Consider the following 22,616-nt stretch of genomic DNA (forward strand, 5'->3'; position numbering starts at 1 on the left):
CATTTTACATGGTGATCCAGGACACCTGGATATGGCATATGGCTATATGTAAATTACGTCTTTCATAAAGCAAACTGAAATTTACTAAATGTGGTGCACTATTTTTCTATTCTATTTCATTTTTCAAAATGCAGGTCATGACCCCCTAAATCAATACCATGACTCTTCTAGTAGACTGCTATTCATAGTTTGAAAACCACCACCATAGAGGAAAAAGGTGACTAATAAACTGATTATAATCTGAAGAAAAGACACCCTGAGGTCAACACTCTCCTGTGGTCTAGTCAATGTTTAGTAGCTATCTTTTTTTTTAAACTGAGGTATAACTGACATATAACGTAAGTCTCAGGAGTACAATATATTCAGTATTTGTAGACGTAGCAAAATGATCACCACAAGTCTAGTTACCAGATGTAGTAACAATTTTTTTTCTTGTGATGAGAATCTCTAAGATCTACTCTCTTAACAACTTTCAAATACAGTATGCAATACAGTATAAACTACAGTCACCATGCTGTATCTTACATCCCAGGACTTACTTATTTTATAACTAGAAGTTTATACCTTTTGACCTCCTTCACCCATTTTGCCCACCACCCAGCCCCTGCCTCTGCCAACCACCAATCTGTTCTTTGTAAGTTTGGTTTTTTTTTTGAAATTCCACAGATAAGTGAGATCATACACTATTTGCCTTTCTCTGTCTGACTTAATTCATTTAGCATAATGCCCTCAAGATCCATCCATGTTATCACAAATGACAAGATTTCATTCTTTTTTCTGGCTGAATATATATATATATATATATACACACACACACATATATATATATGTATATATATATATATATATACACACACACACACCACATTTTCTTCATCCATTCATCCATCGATGGACATCAGTGTTTCCGTATCTTGGCTATTGTAAACAATGCTGCAATGAACATGGGGGTGCACATATCTTTTCGAGTTAGTGTTTTGCTTTTTTTCACATCTTTATTGGAGTATAAATGCTTTACAATGTTGTGTTAGTTTCTGCTGTACAACAAAGTGAATCAGCTATACGTATACATATATCCCCATATCCCCTCCCTCTTGCGTCTCCCTCCCACCCTCCCTATCCCACCCCTCTAGGTGGTCACAAGCACTGAGCTGATCTCCCTGTGCTATGCAGCAGCTTCCCACTAGCCATCCATTTTACATTCGGTAGTGTATATACATCAATGCTACTCTCTCACTTCATCCCAGCTTCCCCTCCCCCGCCCCCTTGCCCTCAAGTCTGTTCTTTACGTCTGTGTCTTTATTCCTGCCCTATCACTAGGTTCATCAGTACCGCTTTTCAAAATTCCATATATATGTGTTAGCATACGGTACTTGTTTTTCTCTTTCTGACTTCGAGTCAGTGTTTTTGTTTTCTTCGGATAAACACCCACAAGTGAAATTGCTGGATCATATGGTAGTTCTTCTACTTTTAATTTTTTGAGGAATCTCCATACTGTTTTCCATAGTGGATGTATCAATTTACACCCATAGTGCACAGGGGTTCCCTTTTCTGCACACGCTTTCCAACAATTGTTATTTCTTGTCTTTTTGATAAAAGCCATCCTAACAGGTGTGAGGTGATATCTCACTGTGGTTTTGATTTGCATTTCCCAGATTAGTGATGTTGAGCGTTTTTTTTTTCATGCACCTGTTGGCCTTTACTATTTGTCTTGTTTTCCAAACCCTGGAAAGAAAGCATGCTTACACAAGAAACCCAGTGCCAAGATTCCATCATTCGTGTTAATCTCACTCTTTCTGGAGTCATACCTCTCAAATCAATAAATACACACTTTGATACACATCAATGTCATGCAAATTAAAACTGGACAGCATCTCCTTTGGTCCAATAGCTCCCAAATCTAACAAACTCCATTGGACTAAACCTTGCAACACCAGAGTCTTTGGTCAAGGCAAACCTTGTTCCAGAAATTTTTAATCTTTTGCATTACTATAAAACAAGACAGCAATTTGCAAAACTCAACTGAACAAGATGACTCAGCACGGAAGTTTAGTTCAATATGATTTTATTTAAAATCTGCAAAGCTGAAGGAGGGATCTGATGTTTTGTGAAAAGAAAACAATTTTCACACTATGTATTTTAGCCTTTTTAGTTCTGTGCTGAATAATAACAGAAGAGGAAGTTTCTGTTCACGATCCCAACTCCAGCACACTCAGCCAGGCGCTCAGGATCTTGGAGCAAGATAACCCTGGTCTGAGCCCACAGTAAATCCTCTCCCCCGAGTGGAGCCCCAGTTCTTCCCCAGGCACACATACTTATTTCCACTGCTCTCCACAGGCCCTAAGAATCCTTCATTTTAAAGAAAGTTGAAAAGAGTATGAAAGGATTCCTTAACTCACTGCCTGCAATAAACCCAACTACTGGTTAACGCTTGACAATTACAAGTATAAAATACTTGAAATGTATAAGACGTTCCATATTGAATGGAACATCTTAAATGTTAAAAAATTAAGTCAAGTAACATGCTTTCACGTTTTAAAATATTACTTAATAAAACTTACTGAGACAAGAAATGCAGCACTTTTTTGTACTTGGTATTATAAACTCCTACTGACAATGGCTACTTGATGGTCAAACAAAATAAAAACGAGAAGAAACCATACATACTGCTTTATACACAAAGCCTGAAGAATGTCATGTTCTGAATTTTGTTACTAAAATTAAGCCTGCGGAAAAAAAAGAGGTCTAAAAAAGCAACACCCATGTTATTTTAAATGATGAGGTAGATTTTTTCCTATGCGGTAAAGATAACCAAAAATGCAAACAACTCTCAAATTTTCTTTAAAAGAAAAAAAAGAAGTTCAAGTTATAGTCACTTTCACAAATAAGACATTTATAAACCATGAGGTGGAGAGATCATACTCAGGGAAGCTCCGCACTTTGTGTTACTTGGAGGTTCGATAATCAGTCTTGGATCAATTAATTCTCTCCAGAAAATGGTGATCTGAGGAAAAACAGAAAATATTCAGTTTAGAGACTTCATTTTGAGGTCGTATGAATTTTAGTCATTTAAAAAGTCAATTTCCATTTATGCAGAATGCTTGAAGACCTGGAGTAATTTGAGTCCCAGTAAACTCAGTTCATTTAGGGTGGAAGGTCTTGTTTACCTAGAATGCAGCTAAATTTTACAGTAAACATACTTCATCTTTCTTTGATTTAGAGCAGGGGCTGTATGCGGAGGGCAGCTGGTTACAAAGCGGTCAGGAGGATTTGCCCAGCAAGCCTCTGTGGAAGGGCAGCCCACAGACCTCCCGGGAGGCAGATGTGGCCCAGGAAGGTTATCACTATACTGTTGATGCCCTTTTGTGCAGCTCTGTAGTTCTTTTCCTGTGCTGCCTAAAAATAGGAGGTATTTCACATTTTATCAAGAGAAAGCAAAGCTAACATTGGCCATATGAATAATGAGAGCCATCTAGTGTCAAAAAAGGTAATTACAGGCCCTATTTCAGGCTGCTGTTTAGTAAGGCCTCCAAGAGGAAAGCCTGCAACGTTTAATTTTCCAATGTAGTTTTCAAGAATACATTTCTACAAAAAAGTGGGGCTGCATATATTGCAAATGAAGAAGTACAGGAGACTGGGCAATATCTGCTGAGCCTACCACAGACCCTAAAAATGTGCTTTTGGAGTAAATCCCTGAGTGGCATCTACCCCAAAGACAAAGCAAAACATACAGTCAGCTTAGGGTTTCCACAATTCACATTTCAGATAAAACGTGACTCTGCAGTACTAAAACTCAGAATACTATCATAACATTTCAAGTATAAACACCTTAAGAAGTGGTTTCTTAACTATAAATTCTACTCACTTCAATGCTGCCATACTCTAATGAGGCAGCCATTCCAGCAACTCTGCAAGTCTGCTGCCTACAAAGCTCTAAACCGTATACTTCCTAAAATGGAAATTTAAGGACTGAAACAAAATCAAAAGACAGATTCATCATTTCACGTCACTCTTCAAAACGACCTGTGCTGTTGTAAGTCAGAATCATGGTTAACGTTTGAGAGGCAGTAGTAAGTGCAAGGAGGCGTGATGGAGATTTCTGGAGGGGCTGCTCATGTGCTATTTCTTGATCTGGGTGCTGGTTACTACATGGGGTATGTTCATTGGTGAAAATCGCCCAAGCTGTACATTTATGTGTACTTTTGTTTTTAAAATGCTACTCTTTTCTACTGACACCCTTATAAAACTGTGATTTGATCTGATTTGATTTTGATTTTTGGCCATGCCACATGGCTTGTGGGATCTCAGTTCCCTGACCAAGGACTAAACCAGGGCCATGGCAGTGAAAGCCCAGAATCTTAACCACTAGGCCACCAGGGAACTCCCAAAACTGATTTTATGCAACTGTACACTCTTAAATAAGATTTATTTGTGCATCTTGTCTTATAGGCTCTCTGACGTTCAAGATGCACCCTAACTTGGCACTTGGCACTGTCACAGCCACCCTGCAGGCACGACAGAGGTCCCCAAGGCTGAGATCCTTTATGATTTTAACACAGGCAGTTCAGGAAGCTGCAGTGTCCCCTTCCAGGCCACCAGTGGCCAGTCAAGAGAGTGGACGACCAAGCAAATCCCAAGAAGAGAAGCGCGCCTACCCTCTTCTCCTGCGTCACCGCGTACTCCACTACCTCGGCTCCATTTTCGTTGTGATAAACCAGATCAAACTTCCCAGGTTCTTTCACGGCTGAAAGCAGACGGTAGGAAGGAGAGACAATAAGTCATTTCCCAGTAGTGAAATGTTCCTCTACAGGGAATTCATATCATTAGAAAAACAACCACAAACACACTGTCCATTGATGTGGAGGCTGGCGACACACATGAAAGTATGGAGTGCTCAGTGACGGGAGAGCCTTCGAAAACCCTGCATCAAAAGACAGGAGCTTCTCGGCTACTGATCAGTGACAATCTTTCCTTCATCAAAAAGAAATGAGCTTGATCCGCTACCACTAGTAATCCCGGAAAAGAACGTGTAACCACAAGATAATCCCCAAAATAGCTGGTATGTTTCAACAAGGGAAGGTAATGTGAATTCTGCCAAGTTCTTATATCTTGCTGTATCCTCAGAAATCACACAGGCTTACTACTTGGTAATACAGCAGTCCTCACTTTACATGGTAGGGTGGGGCCGTTAAAGTGACCATGCAGGCTGAAATCATGCAAAACAATCTTAATCAATGGGAAAACTTATGATTGTCTCATGATCTTTAAAATTTTCTGTCAAAACTTTAAAACCTTTACTGTATAGGGAAATGAAAAAAATACTACAACTGCTATTTATGTAGTACACGGATCTAATTTAAAACAGAAATACTAAAAAAAAAAAAAAAAACAGAAATACTGAGAATTAAAGTGTTCTATGTCTTTGTAAGAAACTTATCAAGGGTAGTTTAAGCAGTGCTCGCCTTCTTGTCATGTAACCACAGTACAGAGTGAGAATCTTTTCTACGCCTTACATAACTGTTATACTCCTCTCAGTTTGTTATTCTTTGAGCTTTTGACATCATGAAATAGCTCTGAGAGTTTCTTTTTCACAGTTTTGCGAAGTTTTTGCTGATGTCACTTCTAGGACATCCTCATCCCTTTCATCACAACCACTTTCCTCGTCGACATCAAGAAGCTCACATGAAGCTCAATGTCAACATTCCCACAGTGAGCTACTTCTTCTACGATTTCACTTAAACTCGATTTGGATGTCACTTTTCGCATTATCACTTTTTGTTTTTGTTGTGCTTTCATCTTTGTTGGCCAATTCCCTATTTCAATTATCCATTTTTGTAAGGTGTTACGTGGATTTATCACTGAGAGACAAGGAAGCAGCACAACTACACACTTTGCTGTGTTATGGGAATTGAGTAACAGATGCACAGTGACCAACCACCAACAGACTTTGAAAGAAGTGATGTGACTTGTCACTAATCATATGGCCATGTGTTATTTATGCAGTGATTTGTGGACGGGAGAGCTAGCGGTACTCTATACAGTTACCTACAGTTAAGAGTTACATACCAATGTCACCGGGGAGCTGGTTTTATTTAACTAAATCATGGTAACTGAAATTCATGTATATTAGAAACATGCAAAGTGAGGACTACCTGTACTTTTGCTAGAAAACAGATAAACTGTTTCTTGATGCTCCCAAAAAGAAAAGTTCTAATTGAATGTCATCACTGTCAATCACCTGACAAGAAGTGATCAGGCTGTGTCCACAAAATTTGATCACGGACAAACCTCTGTCCACCATTCCAAAGAAGGGGGATTTCTTCAAATGAAACCTAATCAGAAGAAAGCTGGAAAACCAGTGGAAGGTAGGGGTGTGTGTGTGTGTCTGTGTGTGTGTGTGTGTGTGTCTGTGTCTCTGTGTGTGTGTGTGTGTGTGTCTGTGTGTCTGTGTGTGTGTCTGTGTGTGTCTGTGTGTCTGTGTGTGTCTCTGTGTCTGTGTGTCTGTGTGTGTCTCTGTGTCTGTGTGTGTGTTTTCCGGCTGCACTGCACGGCTTGTGTGATCTTTGTTCCCCGACCAGGGGTTTCTCTGAAAAACCTTTTTGAATGATTTCTATGTACTGGAGTTTTGACTCTTTTACTCACTACCTTATTTAAACACGAACAGAAAATAATCAACTCCTTAGAGTCTGCTAAAGAAAAAGAGATCTCCTCTACTCCCTGGCCAGGGACCCCTGCAAACACAACCCCAGTTAAGCCATATACAGTAAAAGCCCTCTTATTCCAGGATTTCAGAACCAATAATGGGTGGGGTGAATCAGGGATAAAGCAGGGAACCATTTAAAATAATGTGTGAGCGTGTGGATACACTTATACTTTAGACATTTTATTTTGACTTAACACACAGAAGTATGTTCATTTGCCAATCTTTTGAAACAGAGCTAGCAGGTCTTATGAGTCCACCAACTAGAGCTGTCTTTCTTTTATAAATCATATCCTTAATGTATATATGTAATTTCCACAATTTTTGAGTTTTGGGTTTTTTTTTAAAGTGATGCAAGAATGAATAATAATAATAAAAAGAATACAAAAGCTAGCAACACAATGTAAGTGTAGAATCTTCACAGATTTTTACCAAATTCCTCCCAATCTCTTATAGCTGACCCACCACATATAATTCAAAAGCAAATTTTTCAGTAACAATCCTGAGTCAGCATTCAACTTAGGTTTCACAGACATAATTTTTTTTGCCATCAATTTTCATCAATTTATGTAATTTCACGAAATTACATAACTACAGTAAGAAGAACAACTCGCCTAACAGCTCTGGGAACAAACCCAACAACTCTTAGTAGACACGCACCTCCACTTGTGGGAGTGCAGCACCCACCCTCCCGGCCACTCTGTGCTGACAGAGGTATGCAGAGCGCCAGGCAGCCATGGGGGCCAAGGAAGACAGCAGCGCCTGTGTGTGAAAGCTGTTTAGAAACCAGTGTAGATGTGAAGAGCCTACACTGCCAAATTCTTTTCTAGAACACTCACCAGGTAAAGATGAAAGAATTTCTATATCTACTTGCTGGGTCTCCGGATTATGGCTTAATATTTTTCCTTCCTTTCAAAAACAAAAGTTCAAGTCAAAAATCAACATGTCAACTATTATGAATATACTAAAGCCACTGAATTGCACAGTTTAAAACAGTTAAATAGTGAGTTTTGTTATGTGGGTTTTATCTCAACAAAAAAAGTTTTTAAATAAATCAACATGCATTTGAAATAAAACTCCCACATACCAAGCCAGCATTTCCCCTGGTCTCAATCATCCCAGGAGCAGGTACCAAACAGGGACAGCCCCTCTAGCCAACAGCCTGCTACTTATTCAGACTAGCTGATCCTAAGCTGTCTCCCTCACCCTGCCTTGCCTACACCAAGGAAACCCCGATAAAAGCTCCTCCCTCCTGCTTCTGCCTCCCAGCCACAACCAGGTGCTGTCCCCTGTGGTCCCGCCTGGTGTGGCATCCCCCTCTTCTCTCGGGAAATGTAAGTAATAAATTCCTTTCTCAGTAGCACTGACTTCTCTGTGTCATCACTCAGTCACCTCCATAAATTAAAATTCCACGGATACAAATGAGACAGGTTAGAGGCTGAGGAGACTACATTCTTTGAAGGTAGATTTGACTTTTAAAGACAAGCTTAATGAATAAAGCCAATGATCTAGCTGGATAAAAGTACTTGACATCAAAGCAAAAAAGTGATACTGATTTTCACCCTTGAAACGGTTTTGAAAGCAACTTCAAAAAAGTTCTAAAAACACTGGGAAATAAAGTAAGCAAATAGCTTACCAAGATGATAACTATAATGACCAACATCCATTTAATATGAGTTTAAAAAAAATCAATATCATGTAGAATCAACAATTGGTAGAGGCCGTGGGACATACCAACTCATGTTTATCTCCATTTCCTCATGTAACACAGAATTGAATTAGTCATCTATGGTAGGGTGAAAAAACATCCTGGTTTGCCCAAGACAGGTCCATTTACATTTCCTTTCAGTATAATTATTAATACAATATTCATCCTTTTCACTCACAAGTGTTCTGATTTATATAAGTTATGTGGTCACCTATATTAAGGGGCTAAGATGAAAAAGATGATAAAACACCAGTTACCCAGAACTAACCAACCAAATCCCTTCATGAACTGATTCTTCTTCTAGCCTGCTTTTGAAGAAAGATTCTTACCAAGATTTTAAAAGGCTACCTAGGGATCAACTCAGATTGAATCAAATCTTCTTATACCTTATCTGTATCACTATATTATACGTTATAATATTATACGTTATATATTAACGTTATCAATTATTCCCTTAAAAAAATGGACTTACATTCTGAATCTCACATCAAAATAAGAAAGTATGCATTTTAACAAGATTTTCAGCAAAATTTTGAATGGGTGAGAAAGGGAAGGAAACATGTAATTACTGATTGAGTCAAACTTTTACTGAACTGTGATAAAGTTCATATGCCAACATGAAGTCCTGTACAAATATTAAGTGAGTAAATTCCAAGGACAGTATTTGTGAACTACCAGTGGTTAACTGGTAAAGCAAAACAAAACATATTAGATGATAATAACCAGTAGTAATTCACAAATATATGAAGTAGATTCCTATGCTGAAAATAATCAAATTTTCTGGCTGAGAGCTATCTATTTTTCTCTTTCAAAGTTTAGGATCATGGGAGAGCGGTTCTCAAATAACTTTGTGTATCTAAGCTGATTAGAAATAAATGAGTAATAAAAAAAAATTAAATTCGTCATTCTCATTCTATATTCTTCCCAAGTATTAAGAAAAATAACATTGGGAGACTTCAAAGTGATACTATCAAAAAGTTTACATTTTGAAAATATTTTTTCTACTTTATGACATTATTTACTCCATAAAAATCCGTATTATCCATATTAGCAGCATTAAACATGACTTTAGCTTCTTTAATATACTGACATTTGATTATTTTAAAATAAAGAACCTTACCTTGTAGTCAGAAACATCAGGAGAATAATCGGATGTTAGTTCCAAAAGCTAAAAAAGAAGAAAAAAACTCACAAAGACACATGCCCTGTGGCTCCTTTCCCCTACCTGAGAAAACAAAACACACAATATTGGGGTGCCCACTCCACCTCTCTGGGAGCCCTACCATGAGCCTGTGGCAAAACAGGGGTTCCAGTAGGAAAGCTTTTTTTTGGGGTTTCGGAGGCTTTTGGGATGATATGCAGAGGCTTTTTTTATTGAGCACTTGCTATGTTCCAGACACCAGGCTGAGCCATTTCTACTCATTCAGAAAACAATTACTAGGCACCTACTACATGCTAGGCAAGAGAACACGAAAGATATGATCCAGGAAGAGTTATTAGAAATATGATTTAATATAAACTAGTTTAATAAATTTATTAAATTTTATTAATATATATTAAATTATAAATATAAATGTAACCTGACATGTTAATGAGTAAGTTTATTTAGGGGGGAATAATCTTTTTTGTTGTAACTATTGTTGTTTTTTAAAAATATACCTTAAATGCAATCTTTTCTCCAACTTGAGGGGCAGCTGCTAAAAGCGGTAAGAGACTGTAGTCCTTCTTGTGTGTCTCTATGGGATTCTGAAAAACAGTATTAGTCATGTGATTTTGTTACTAGTGAGAAACTGTGAACCCATGACATCAATTCCAGAAACACTACATGAGGAAAGGGGAAGAGGTAAACTCACAATAAATAATACTTACCTGGATAACAGTAGATGAGTTTGTCACCATTTCATTCAACTGCTGTTGCTTCTGATAATCAGCATTTCTATTTAAAACACAGGGAACAGCATGCCCTCGTCCTCGACCTCTGCCCCGCATACCCCGACCCCTCGCTCCCTTCCAAGAAAGAAGGTCCTCTCCCCTACTCCAACCTCTTCCCAAAGTGATGGGGAGAGTCACATTGGGAGGAGGACCAAGGGCCTGTCTGCCACCATTTGAGTCCGACTGCTTCCATCCAGCAGCATTTGGAACCTGTGAGGATGGCCCTGGACGTTTTCCTGCAAAGAGACCTACAGTCTTTAAGAAATCTGCAGTACACACCGGGGTACTCTTTGACATCACACATTGGTTATCTGACTCTGAACTAGAGTCTGAACTAGAAGATGATGTTCTGGAGGTCTTGCCCTTGATGGGGGTAGAGGTAAAACCAGTATTTGCAGCCCCTTTGTTTGCAGTTGTGGTTTTCATAGAGGATCCTTCCTTTGATACTTCAGTCGAGATTTTCTCTGGGGAATGTGTGACCTCCAAGATGACATTGCTGAGACCATCACTGGTTGATTCATGATAAGACTCAGACTCTGAGGAGTCGTCGGGACTCTCTTTTGTAGGAATGCCTGGGCCACCTTTTCTTTTGGCTTTCACAAGGCTGTTTCTAGCAGCAGGACCTTTTGGAGGACTGTACTTCAGGATGGTCCACTCTTTCACTGACTGTGCTTTAGAAGACTTGGGAGTCTTTGCCTGCTTTTTATATTCACATTTCTCCGTTTTCTTTGGTGATTTTCTTTCGGTCTCTCCACCATCAGCATCCACTACACCACATGTGGCTTTCTTTTTCCTCTTGTTTTTTTTACTCACACTCTGATCTGTGACAACTTTTGGTTCTAGATCCAAGGTCTTCTCACTTTTATTGTTCTCATGCCTCTTCCAACGCTTCTTTGAATTTTTGTAATCTAGTTCGGTTTCTTCATCTTCCTCCAACTTAAATGCCCGCTTCTTTGCTTTTCTAGGTAATAAACGAGTACTATCACCATTGTTAACTGTTGCAGGACTCTCAGCAACTCCTCTCTCTTCTAATTTAACTCTATCAAAAGAACAAGAGAGAAAGCTTTAGTAAGTAATTCATAAGCATGTCTCCAGGATGTAGTTATATACTAAGAGGACTGCAAACTGTCACTGTCATCAGGCAATGAAAAAATGTCGAATTGCTTAAGGACAAAAGACTCTTTTTAACAAAATGGCCTATATGGCATCACTTACAGTCAACTTTCAAATGACTAAATTTATTTATTGATCAACTACTGCATCCTAAACATTTCCTATAGATTTTCTCTAATCTAAACACGACCATGAAGTAAGTATCTTTCATTTTAAAACAGATCACAAAATTATGGTTCAGACAAGTAACTGCCCAGGATCCACAGCTAATAAGCCACAGAAATAGGATTCAAACCTGTTTGTGTAGCGTCAACGTCCACAACCTTTCCACTACATTATACGCCTGCGCTAAATGGTGATGATGCTAACTATCCGTTTTGGGTTTAACTGTAAGCCACTATTTTAAAAATCAGATTTCATTTTGTTTAAATTTAGGAAAACACCGAACAATTTATAATTTATGTTCTCTGCGGTACTGACAGCCATCGTAAAATTCCTTAACATTTGGTGATTATTGATTTTATGTGCCAATTTGACTAGGCCCTGGGGTGACCAGATATTTGGTTAAACATTGTTCTGGGCATGTCTGTCAGGGTGTTTCAGGATCAGATTAACATTTGAATTTGTACACTAAATAGACTGCCTTTGTGAGCAGATGGTCCCAGTGTGAATGGCCCTCACCCAATCCCCTGAAGGCCTGAACGGAATAAAAGGCTGAGCAAGAGGGAATCCGCTTTCCCTGCCTGCCTGTCTTTGAGCTGGGACGTCAGAAGAACTTCTGCCTCAGACAAGGAATCAGACTGAAACACACCATCTGCTTTCCTGGCCTTTGCACTTGGGCCGGAACTTTATCATCAGCTTTCCCAGGTCTCCAGTTTGCCGACTGCAGATCTTGGGACTTCTCTGTCTTCATAATCTCATGAGTCAGGTCCTTATAATAAATCTCATTTCTGTACCTAGAGCTATAGCTATGTCTATATCTATATCATCTCCTACTGTTTCTGTTTCTCTGGAGAACTCTGACTAATATACAGTTCATCCAAAGTCATTTCACTATAGTAAAGGAATTCTGTTCCTCCATGAACCGGCAACAGCTAATTCTAATAGGCACAGCCCAGTGACAGAGAGCTGAATGAGTGTCGTCAATGTCAAGCACATAGTGGGTGTTTAAAAATGCCTGCTGGGGCTTCCCTGGTGGCGCAATGGTTAAGAATCCGCCTGCCAATGCAGCGGACATGGGTTCAAGCCCTGGTCCAGGAAGATCCCACATGCCATGGAGCAACTAGGCCCGTAAGCCACAACTACTGAGCCTGCACTCTAGAGCCCGTGAGCCAAAACTACTGAGCCCACATGCCACAACTACTGAAGCCCACATGCCTAGAGCCCGTGCTCTGCAACGAGAAGTCACTGCAATGAGAAGCCCACTCACTGCAACAAAGAGTAGCCCCCGCTCACCGCAGCTAGAGAAAGCCCATGCACAGCAACGAAGACCCAATGCAGCCAAAAATAAATAAAATAAATAAATTTATTTTTAAAAAATGTCTCCTAAAAACATACATTATTCTTTCAATACATTTACATCCAGCTGTATCTTTCATCAAGTACTTTTAGTGACCAGGGAAAGATGTGGACAATCATATTTGAAAATAAAGTACAGGGCTTCCCTGGTGGCACAGTGGTTAAGAATCTGCCTGCCAATGCAGGGGACATGGGTTCGAGCCCTGGTCCGGGAAGATCCCACATGCCGCGGAGCAACTAAGCCCGTGCGCCACAACTACTGAGCCTGCGCTCTAGAGCCCGGGAGCCACAACTACTGAGCCCACGGGCCTAGAGCCCGTGCTCCGCAACAAGAGAAGCCACCGCAATGAGAAGCCTGCGCACCTCAACGAAGAGTAGTCCCCGCTCGCCACAATTAGAGAAAGCCCGCACGCAGCAACGAAGACCCAATGCAGCCAAAAATAAATAAATTTATTTTTAAAAAATAGAAAATAAAGTATAATTGGTGAGTAATAAGATAGATTATAGGCATTCTTTAATTTTTTTTAAGGTATAGTAATCCTGTGGATTTATCTCAATGTGGTAGTTGAAAAAAATCCTCAATTATTCTTCAGGATACACAAATACACAGACACATACAAGTGAAGATAAAATAAAAGCTACTGATACCAGGAGTAGGATGAAGAGAGAAATAAAACTCTGAAAGAGCAGGGACTTAAATAAAACTCATTACCCCCTGTTCTCAGCTGTGGACCTTGGCACCTAGCAGCAAGAAAGTAATTCTTAAACAGGCAAAAGCTAGTTTGGCATCCTGTGAATCTAAGAACTACTTAGGAACTTCCTGGATATGGAACTTTCCATAACATTCTTGATTAATTTGTTTTCACCTGTAGCAATGCTATGATTCAAGTTTCAATTCTGAGATGACAATTAGTACCAAACTTTCCATCACACTTTGAAAATGGATGCAAGACCTTCTGTTCAGTCACTGTGGTTCATTAATTCACTGGAACACTGCACGTGCTGCATCCCGTGTAGGCAGGACCCCTGGCTTTCAAAGGAGCCTACAACAGCATCATGCTTTCAAGAGCAGCTCCTGTCATCACCTCACCCATCCTGAAGATCATGGATCTGTGGACACTTGACCTGTGACTGCTGCAGCCTCGCTACCTGCTACTCCTGAAGAGAGTAATTTCAGTTTGGAGCATATTAAGACTGAGAAACAAAACACCATCCAGAGAACAAGAAACGTTTCACCTGGGTCTGCTCAGTTACCATTCTTTTCAGGGTGGACACTTTCCCTGGCAATGTTCTTCATTTCCCCACTTGGATCACAGACAACAAATGTAACTGTCCTTTTACAAACGGAAGTGAATGTAGCTGTCCTTTTACAAAGAAAAGTGAATTACCTGTATAATTAGCAATGAAAGAGATTTGATCCCAAGAAATGTTTAAAACAGACTCTCCACTGTTCATTCAAACTCTTTGCAGGGCAAACTGGGCACTAGTATCAAAATGCAAGGTATTCCCTTTCAATTTGCAAGTTCACCTCTAGGATTCTATCATACATAAATACAGACATGCCCATCTGCACTGCCTGACACCTCCCCACTCCCACTAGCCATTGCCTGCCAAGGCCAAAGTGACTGGATTCAAATCCTTCTTCTGCCTTTAGTTAAAATTTTAAAATATCATTACCTCAACTTTTCCCATCTGTACAAATGGGGGTAACAGTAATAATTATAGTACTCAGATGAGCTATCATATATATCTAGAGCCGTGCTGGGCTCAGAGCAAGTGTTATCTAAATGTTAGCTCTAATTTTTATTAATACAGTGAATGTTGTTAGTCCTCTGAGGGCAGGAGTTGATGGGTTTTTAATGAACTTGTCCCATCAAATGGAGGTGAAATTCAACAAAGAGGGTGAAAGCAGGGACCTGCAATCTCTTTGGGTCCCACCTGTTCCCTGCAGCCTCCCTCCTGTCTAGCTGCTGCTTGCAGTGCCCTGCATTACCACCTTCAGAGGAGTAAGTTACCTGACCAAGGGCACACAGCTAATGAGTCATAGAGCCAAGATTTGAATCCAGGGTTCTGATTCCAGACCCTGAGCTCTTAATCACTCTGCTCTCTTACCTTTCGCACAATATTGAACAAAAGTAACTCATATATTTCTGGCATAAATACAGACCTGTACAACTCTTCTGGAGGCCAACTTGACAGTATTTATCAAATTTTAAAATTTGACCAAGGAGTACCCCTTCTGGGAATGTATCTTACTGAATCATTGCCCAAGTACACAAAGATATAGAAGAATACTCACCACAGCATTATGTAACAGTGAAAACCAGATGACAACTGCCAAGGGCTGAATGTTTTGGTGTCCCCCCCAAATTCATATGTTGAAATCCTAACCCTCCAATGTTATGGTGTTAGGAGATGGGGCCTTTGGGAAGTGATTACATCATAAGGGTAAAGCCCTCATGAATGGGATTAGCGCCCTTATGAAAGAGACCCCCAGGGCTCCCTAGTCCCCTTCTACCATGTAAGGACACAGGAAGAAGGTACCATCTGTGAACCAGAAAGCAAGCCCTCACCAGACCATAAAGTCTGCCAGCACCTTGATCTTGGGCTCCTTGGCCTCTAAACTGTGAGAATTAAACTTCTGTTATTTATAAGCTACCCAGTTTATGGTATTTTTATTATAGAAGCCCACTCAAACTAAGATTACCACCTAAAATGTCCATTAATAAGGGGCTGGTTAAATAAATTAACATGGCCATGCAAAGGAATAATATAGCATTTAAAAAGAACGACGTAGCAATTGCATCACATATCGTATATACTAAAATGAAAGATACCCAAGATACGTTAGGTAAAAAAAAGTGAGGTGCAGGAAAAAATGTATATTATAATGACATGTGTATTTAAAGAGCCTAAGTATATATGTTTGCATATGTATGGAAAAGACACTCCAAATTTAACTGAGGATACTTCTGGAGAGTGGGGTGTAGGAAGAGTACGTGAGAAAAGAAATAAGGGATTTTGTACCCTGAACTATTTTGAAGTATAATTTTTTTTTAACAATAAGCCTTTTTGTTTGCTTTGTTTTAATAAAAGAATAGGAAGGGACTATCAATGTTCCACAATGAAAGCAGCCCAGGCCTAACTTCCACTGGTCTCTGCTCACCCACGGGCATTGGACAAACACACTCCTGAACGTGAGAGAAGAGCTCTCAGTATTCTATATCCCCAAAACCATCAGCGCGCTACAAAACGAGACTGAGCGTCAAGAGACCCAGAGCTGCACAAGGATCGGCAGCCTTAACGGCAAGTATCTTCTTTGGCTCCCGAGGTTTCAGGAAACCAAACTGCCCTCAGCCTGGCTCAGACGCTCTGTCTTCTTCACTCCCACTGCCAGCCTCACAGACATGTCAAGAGGGGCTTGGCTGGCTATCCAAGGAGCCACTGATCACAGCAACATGAAATGAGAGCTCATCTCTAATGTTCAGCATTTAATAATCAGTATTAAATGCCGCAGAGTCAAAAGAGTGACAGAGGAGAGAAGGCATTCTGTTTCCTCACAGAATGGCTCTTCAACAGGGAGATCTCACTCCAGCTGGTCGCTCTCCAGGTGCTGCAGCCAGGCCTCTGTGAAGCTCTCTTCAGGGGGTGTTATGGGATGTACTGTGTCCCCTCAAAATTCTTATGCTGAAGCCCTAACCCATAGTACCTCTAAATGTGACTGTATTTAGAGACAGGGCCTTTAAAGAGGTAATCAAGTTAAGATGAGGCAGTTAAGAGCGGGGCCCTAATCCAATCTGACTGGTGTCCTTATGAGAGAGAAAATCTGGACACACAAAGAGACACCAGGTCACGTGCCTTTTTCTGAGGACAGAAAAAAGGTCATGTGAGGACACAGTAAGAAGAGAGACACCTACTAGCCAAGCAGAGAGGCCTCAAAAAGAAACAAAACTTGCCAACACTTAACCTTGGACTTCCAGCCTCCAGAACTGTGAGAGGGAAATTTCGGTTGCATAAGCCTGTGGTGTTTTGTTAGAGCAGCCCTAGCAGATGGATGGGGCTCCAGGCAAATGGGAGCACTTCCTCCTCCCAGGGGAGATGGAGACCGCCTTGAGGAGCTCCACGTTAGCAGCCTGGGGGCAGAGGAAGTCAGATTCTGGGGGCTCAAAAGAAGGGGCTGTGAGGAAGTGGCCATGGCACACAAGTGTGGAGATGCTCGCGCCTCCAGGGCTAGTTCTCAGGATTCCCACAACCAGGCTCCGCTTCTCCTCATGGGAGCTCTCTCAGCACTCCTGGCAATCCCAACAGAATTCTTCTGCTGGTCAAACTCATCCCTTCACCAAGTCAGGGTAGCTTTTGCCTCCACAACTGTACGAGGCTATCCAACCTTCAAGGCACTGTGAAATTCCCTGACCATTTGTGTTCCACGATGATCTCTTCTTTTCAACCATCTTCTGCACTTAGCAGCAAAACCTGGTATGATTATCCAGTCAGATAATTATCCACTCCACATGACACAAGAACATAATATACAGAAACACAAAACTAGTTATTTTGGTCTACTCCAACAATATTGGGTATCTTTGAGAAAAGAAACTGTTTTCTTCTGTAGCTCTGAAGAAAAGTGAGTCTGTCAGGGGAAGACAGAGAATGACTATGGACATGAAACCACGAAAACATACAAAACTTTTCCAGATTCAACTTTTTCCTAAGGTCTGCCCCATTTACCACTGAAGCTAGCTGCAGAGGTATTCCTTGCCATATGCAATTGTGCATTCTGGTGTTTAGGAGGAATTCTGCCTGCCATTGTGCTGTATTTATTTCCCATAACAGCTTTCATGGTTTGCTTTTGACACTGTTGACTTCATTATAAAGAGTCTAATTTCCAGACGATTCATTAAATGAAGTATAACTGCAGTTAGCCATCAGCAAGTTATTAATTCATTAGACAGGAGATAGATCAGAAAGTAAACTTAACAGGAGAGGATGCAGTCCTTACAACTGCAATATTTAAATAGTCCCTGAATTGCAGAGAGAATGGAGATCTATTTCACAGTGAATAAAAAGGAAAAAGACCTCTTTTTGAAACTTGGATTATTTCAAATTGTCACTGGAAACAGCTAAACGTTATTAGTAAATCAGTGTTCCTGCTTTTAAAAGAGAGAACGACACACATATGCTCAAAGATGTAGCAGTTGTTCCAAGTTAAATTCCCTGATGCTCTGAAGAAATCTTACGAATCTGACATACTCTGGGGAAAGGAATATTCAACATTCCACAAATGGCAAGCAGAAGTAAGTAGCCTGGTTCACAACTCTAGAATTTCTTTCACTGTAGATGAAGCTTTTAAAAAGAAGCCCTGAATAAATCAGTCCAAGATATGAATCCGAACTGAAATCGTGTCTTACCATTTTATTGAGATAAATCAGCCACACGTGAGCAATTTACACCACAACCGCTCCTTGATACTCATCTCAGTATCATCTTTTAAAACTTCCAAAAGCATATTTAAAACTATTTTGTTTCCCAATTCACAACCCAAAAGGTTCCAAACACCTATTTAAGTGAACCCAGGTGAGACACTGAATGACGCCCACCAGTCCCAGGGGGTATCGCAGGAGCTCTGAGATTGGACACGCTGCAAGCGGTGAAGAAAACATGACTGCGGGTCCGTTTGCTTGGGTCTCCGGCACCTGACCCTGCGAACTGCCAGGGGAAGGCCGGGTCTCAGGCACGCCCGGCACCCCGCGCACCTAACACTGTGCCCGGCTAAGTGAGCGCTTTTTAAGTCAAGGCTGGAAGAAACGCGGGCCCTGCCCACACCCAAGATCAGCGTTTTTCCAAGTGTGGTCCACCAACCTTCTGCATTAGAAGCTTCCCGGGGAAGGATGCTAGTTACAATGCAGACTCCTGAGCCCCAAACCTGACTGGACCAATCAGAATCTCCGGGGTTCACGGAAGTGCAGTTTGACAGCCCCCCCCCAGCTCACCCCGACCCTCACTCGGACCCACACCCACACGCGGTCTCCAGACGCCGGAGGCGCCCCCGGACGTGCGCAGGCTCGTCCCCGGCGCCCCACCGCCGTGCCCCCATCCCGCCCGCGCACCTGAGGCAGTCGTTGTCTCGTACCAGGCGCGCACTCTCGGCGGGGGGCAAGAGCCCCCCCTCCAAGTAGAGGCCCAGGAGGGCCCCAGAACTGAAGCCGAAGCGCTGGCGGATGAGACTGATGAGATCCGTGACTACTCGGCATCTGTTCAAGTCGATGAGAAGCCAGAAGGACATGCAGTGCGGGGTGGCTGGCGGCGGGTAATCAAATTGAAGGCGTAGCCTAACCGTCTCGGAGGCTGCCATCTTGCTCGATGCGCAACGGAAGCCGAGAGACTCCACGGGGCCGCCGAGAGGCGTGCTCGGGGCCCGCCCCCTGGAGCCTGTTAACGGGTGCCACCTGTTGGTGGCAAACGGCTGCTCCAGGCTTAGTGAATGACGAGAACGCGGAGCGGGATTGATTCAGGTCCGCTCAAGACAGGGCTAGGGAAGAGAATAAGCGAAATGCCTTTATTCCTTTCCTGCTGAGCCCTACGTAGGGTCCGAATTTAGGCAACTCTCTAGATAAACAAGCACTGCTCAGCTGTGGTCTTCTAAGATATTTGCTCATATACATAAAATAATTTCAAAAACGTAACTCCCAATGCATCTAGTTTACAAAATGTTTCATCATACAGAGTTGCAAAAGATGTAATTCCTAATGTATTGTAAATATTGACATTTTAAAATAAAACCATTAATCACTCTTTTAAAAGTATTCAGTGGAATTTAAATACCTTAGCAGTTTAATACCTACCACCATGCAAATTTTAAAATATAAAAAATAGTCCTCTTATTAACTCTTAGGTAAGTGAATCAGAAGTTTTACATCACTTGAATTTCCATTCCATTTCTTCCGCATAGTATATTAACTCCTTTAGTTTTCATCACAAAGGTATGAATTATAAGCTATTATTATTCCCATTTTGAAGATTAAAAAAACCCAAAAAGTTCAGAGAGGCTAAGTAACTTCCCCAGGGTCACTGGACTAAGTACGTGGCTAATACCTTGCAGTCAGTAGATACGTTTAAAAAAGTTTTTTTTTAAGTTTTATTTTCCTGTGACCCTAATGCTCTAGGTCTTCTGGATCGAGTTATTACTATTATTAGAGGTACACAATTGATCAAAATAGCATAAAACGCCACACATTTTGTTACATAATTATTAAACGGAGAAAATAAAATGGACATGGACCATATCTATTAATAAAATAAATGGAGGTCTGTGTGGGTTTTTTTAATTAGTCCAAGTCTCTGTGAATGGATATTGCTAAATGAGACAGGGCTCCCCATCAAACCTGGACCTATTTTTTGTTTTTATAGATGTGACGCCCTGAGAAAATATGTTCATTTGTGTAAGTAGACAAGAATGGAAGGACTTATGTTATTGGCTATATCAGTCAATTCCTTCAAACTCTTTCCAACTTACATGCTAAAATCACCTAGAGATCGTTCGTTAAAAATTATTTTCGGTACTCTTTCAGTCAACAATTCAGTTAGGTTCAATAATGTTAAAAACAAAGAATTGGGAATCACCTGACTTTCAAAGAAAGTGTTTACCCAGTCGCTAGAGTTGTTCACTTTCGCAATATCTGGGAAGGCTCTACTAAGATTTAAGTGATTATTATACCACTTACTTTTACAATTAGAGGTGCCTTGTCTATGACGCTAAACTTAGATGAAACGGGGGTAAAAATGACAATTCATAAAAATGGGGATTATGATCAAAGACCTGTATATTGATGACAGATGGATAGAGAGATGGATGATTATATATAAATCATCTATATAAATCATCCATATAAAACTCTTACATATAGATTTATTAGCAATTTAATCTGATAGTTGAAATCAATTATGTTTATAAATATTCATTTGATAGAATTGGAAGAGCATATCAACATCTAAGAAAGAAGAGTTAATCCCAATAAAATGAAGCTGGGTTCTCAAGTTCAGGGCATTGTTACATTTTTTGTATGAATGATTGCTGTCATGGACATGATTTACAGCAGAATCCACTACATGTTTCCCTAAAGTTAATCTAAATTTAATAATAGCTGGAGGAAACAAACAAGTACAGTAGGTGCTGTAAGGCTATGTGGATGGGGTCAGGAGGGAGAAAGACACTTTGAGAACAGAAACAATGCACAGGTGCATTCTCAGGCAATCAGCTGTAGGAAGGAGTCCCCGTGAAAGAAGGAGATGAACTGAATTCTCTTAAAACCACGCAGGCCTACCTCTCCTTAGAAAGTGCGTGTGACTCCTCAGGACACATTTACGCCCAGTTTGAAGACGGCTACTCCAAAACATGGAAAGTTAGCTAAGCTGTGTTTACCTGGCTAGTCTTGTTTCCTTTCTGGAGATGCGCAAAACACCACCATTCCCCCTATTATCGGGACCTCGAGTGTGTCCTCTGTGGTTTCTGGTGAGAAATCTGCTATCCTTGGAATTGTCTTTACTTTATAGGTAAGGTGTCAGTTTTCTCTGCTTTCAAGATTTTTTTTTTTGTCTTTGGGTTTCAAAATTTTAATTATGCTGTGTCTTGGCATGGATTTTTTTAGGTTTATCCTGCTGGAGTTTCACTCAGCTTTGAGAATCTGTAGGTTTATATCTCATGCCAAATTTGGGGCATTTTCAGCCATTATTTCTTTGGGTACTTTTTCAGCCTCTCTTCCTAGGATTCCAATCGCTTAAACGTTAGGTCTCTTATTATAGTCCCACAGATTCTTGAGGCTCTTTTTTTTTTAACTTTATTTTCTTTCAGTTGTTCAGATTGTGAATTTTCTATTGTTCTCTTTTAGATCACTGATTATTTCCTCTCTCCCCTCCATTTTGTTGTAGAGTCCATCACTGAGCTTCTTACTTTGGTAATTGTATTTTTCAGTTCTAAAATTTCCTTCTGGTTCTCCTTTACATCTTCTATTCCTTTGCTGAGACTTTCTATTTCCTTGCTGAGTCTTTCTTTTCTTTCATTCATTTCAACATGTTTATCCTGTCTGCTTTAAAATATTTGTCAGATAATTCTAACAACTCCATTATCTCCGTGTCGGCATCTATTAATTGTCTTTTTTTCAGTTTGAGATCTTCCTGGTTCTGGGTATGAAATTGAAGAAGTTGAAATCTGAACATTTTCATATTATGGTCTGAGATTCTGGATCTTGTTTATTCTGTTTTAGCTGTCTTTCTCTGACACTGCTCTGGTGGGGGAGGGGAGGTACGGCAGGTGGGGATTGAAGTCCAAGTTCCTTACCTGGGCTATGTTAACACCTGAAGGCGCAAGTGGCAGAGAAGCTCCTCCTTGCTGCTGCCACTGGTGGGAGTTCCCATCCTGGTTGACATGTAAGAATGGACTCAAGCAAACTCATTTGTCTCTGGTCCCTGATTTATTTTTATCTGAGTTTGGAAATTTGAGAAACAAGGTGCATTCTGATTCACCCCACATATAGAGTTGAATTCCTGTTGTTGCACCTACAGGATTTAAATTTAGAAACTGAAGCTGAAACTAAGGAGCATGAAAATAGCATTGGCCTCCTGGGTTTTCCTCGCTCCTGAGAATGATTT

At 40.6% G+C, this 22,616-nt stretch overlaps 1 protein-coding gene across 1 annotated transcript; it reads right to left on the bottom strand.

The window, feature by feature from the left end:
• Window positions 1-2,048: 2,048 nt before the first annotated feature.
• Window positions 2,049-19,340, bottom strand: COIL (coilin). Its single transcript, XM_027087130.1, has 7 exons — window positions 19,079-19,340; window positions 10,278-11,379; window positions 10,068-10,154; window positions 9,529-9,576; window positions 7,540-7,609; window positions 4,656-4,744; window positions 2,049-3,004 (listed from the first exon to the last, which is right to left on the bottom strand). The coding sequence occupies exons 1-7, from the start codon at window positions 19,321-19,323 to the stop codon at window positions 2,894-2,896; spliced, it is 1,752 nt and encodes a 583-aa protein (XP_026942931.1). The 5' UTR covers window positions 19,324-19,340; the 3' UTR covers window positions 2,049-2,893.
• Window positions 19,341-22,616: the final 3,276 nt, after the last annotated feature.

Source organism: Aethalodelphis obliquidens, unplaced genomic scaffold (genome assembly GCF_003676395.1).
Source record: "Aethalodelphis obliquidens isolate GAN/ISIS:26980383/991018 unplaced genomic scaffold, ASM367639v1 scaffold58, whole genome shotgun sequence".
In the NCBI taxonomy this organism is placed as follows: Eukaryota; Metazoa; Chordata; class Mammalia; order Artiodactyla; family Delphinidae; genus Aethalodelphis; species Aethalodelphis obliquidens.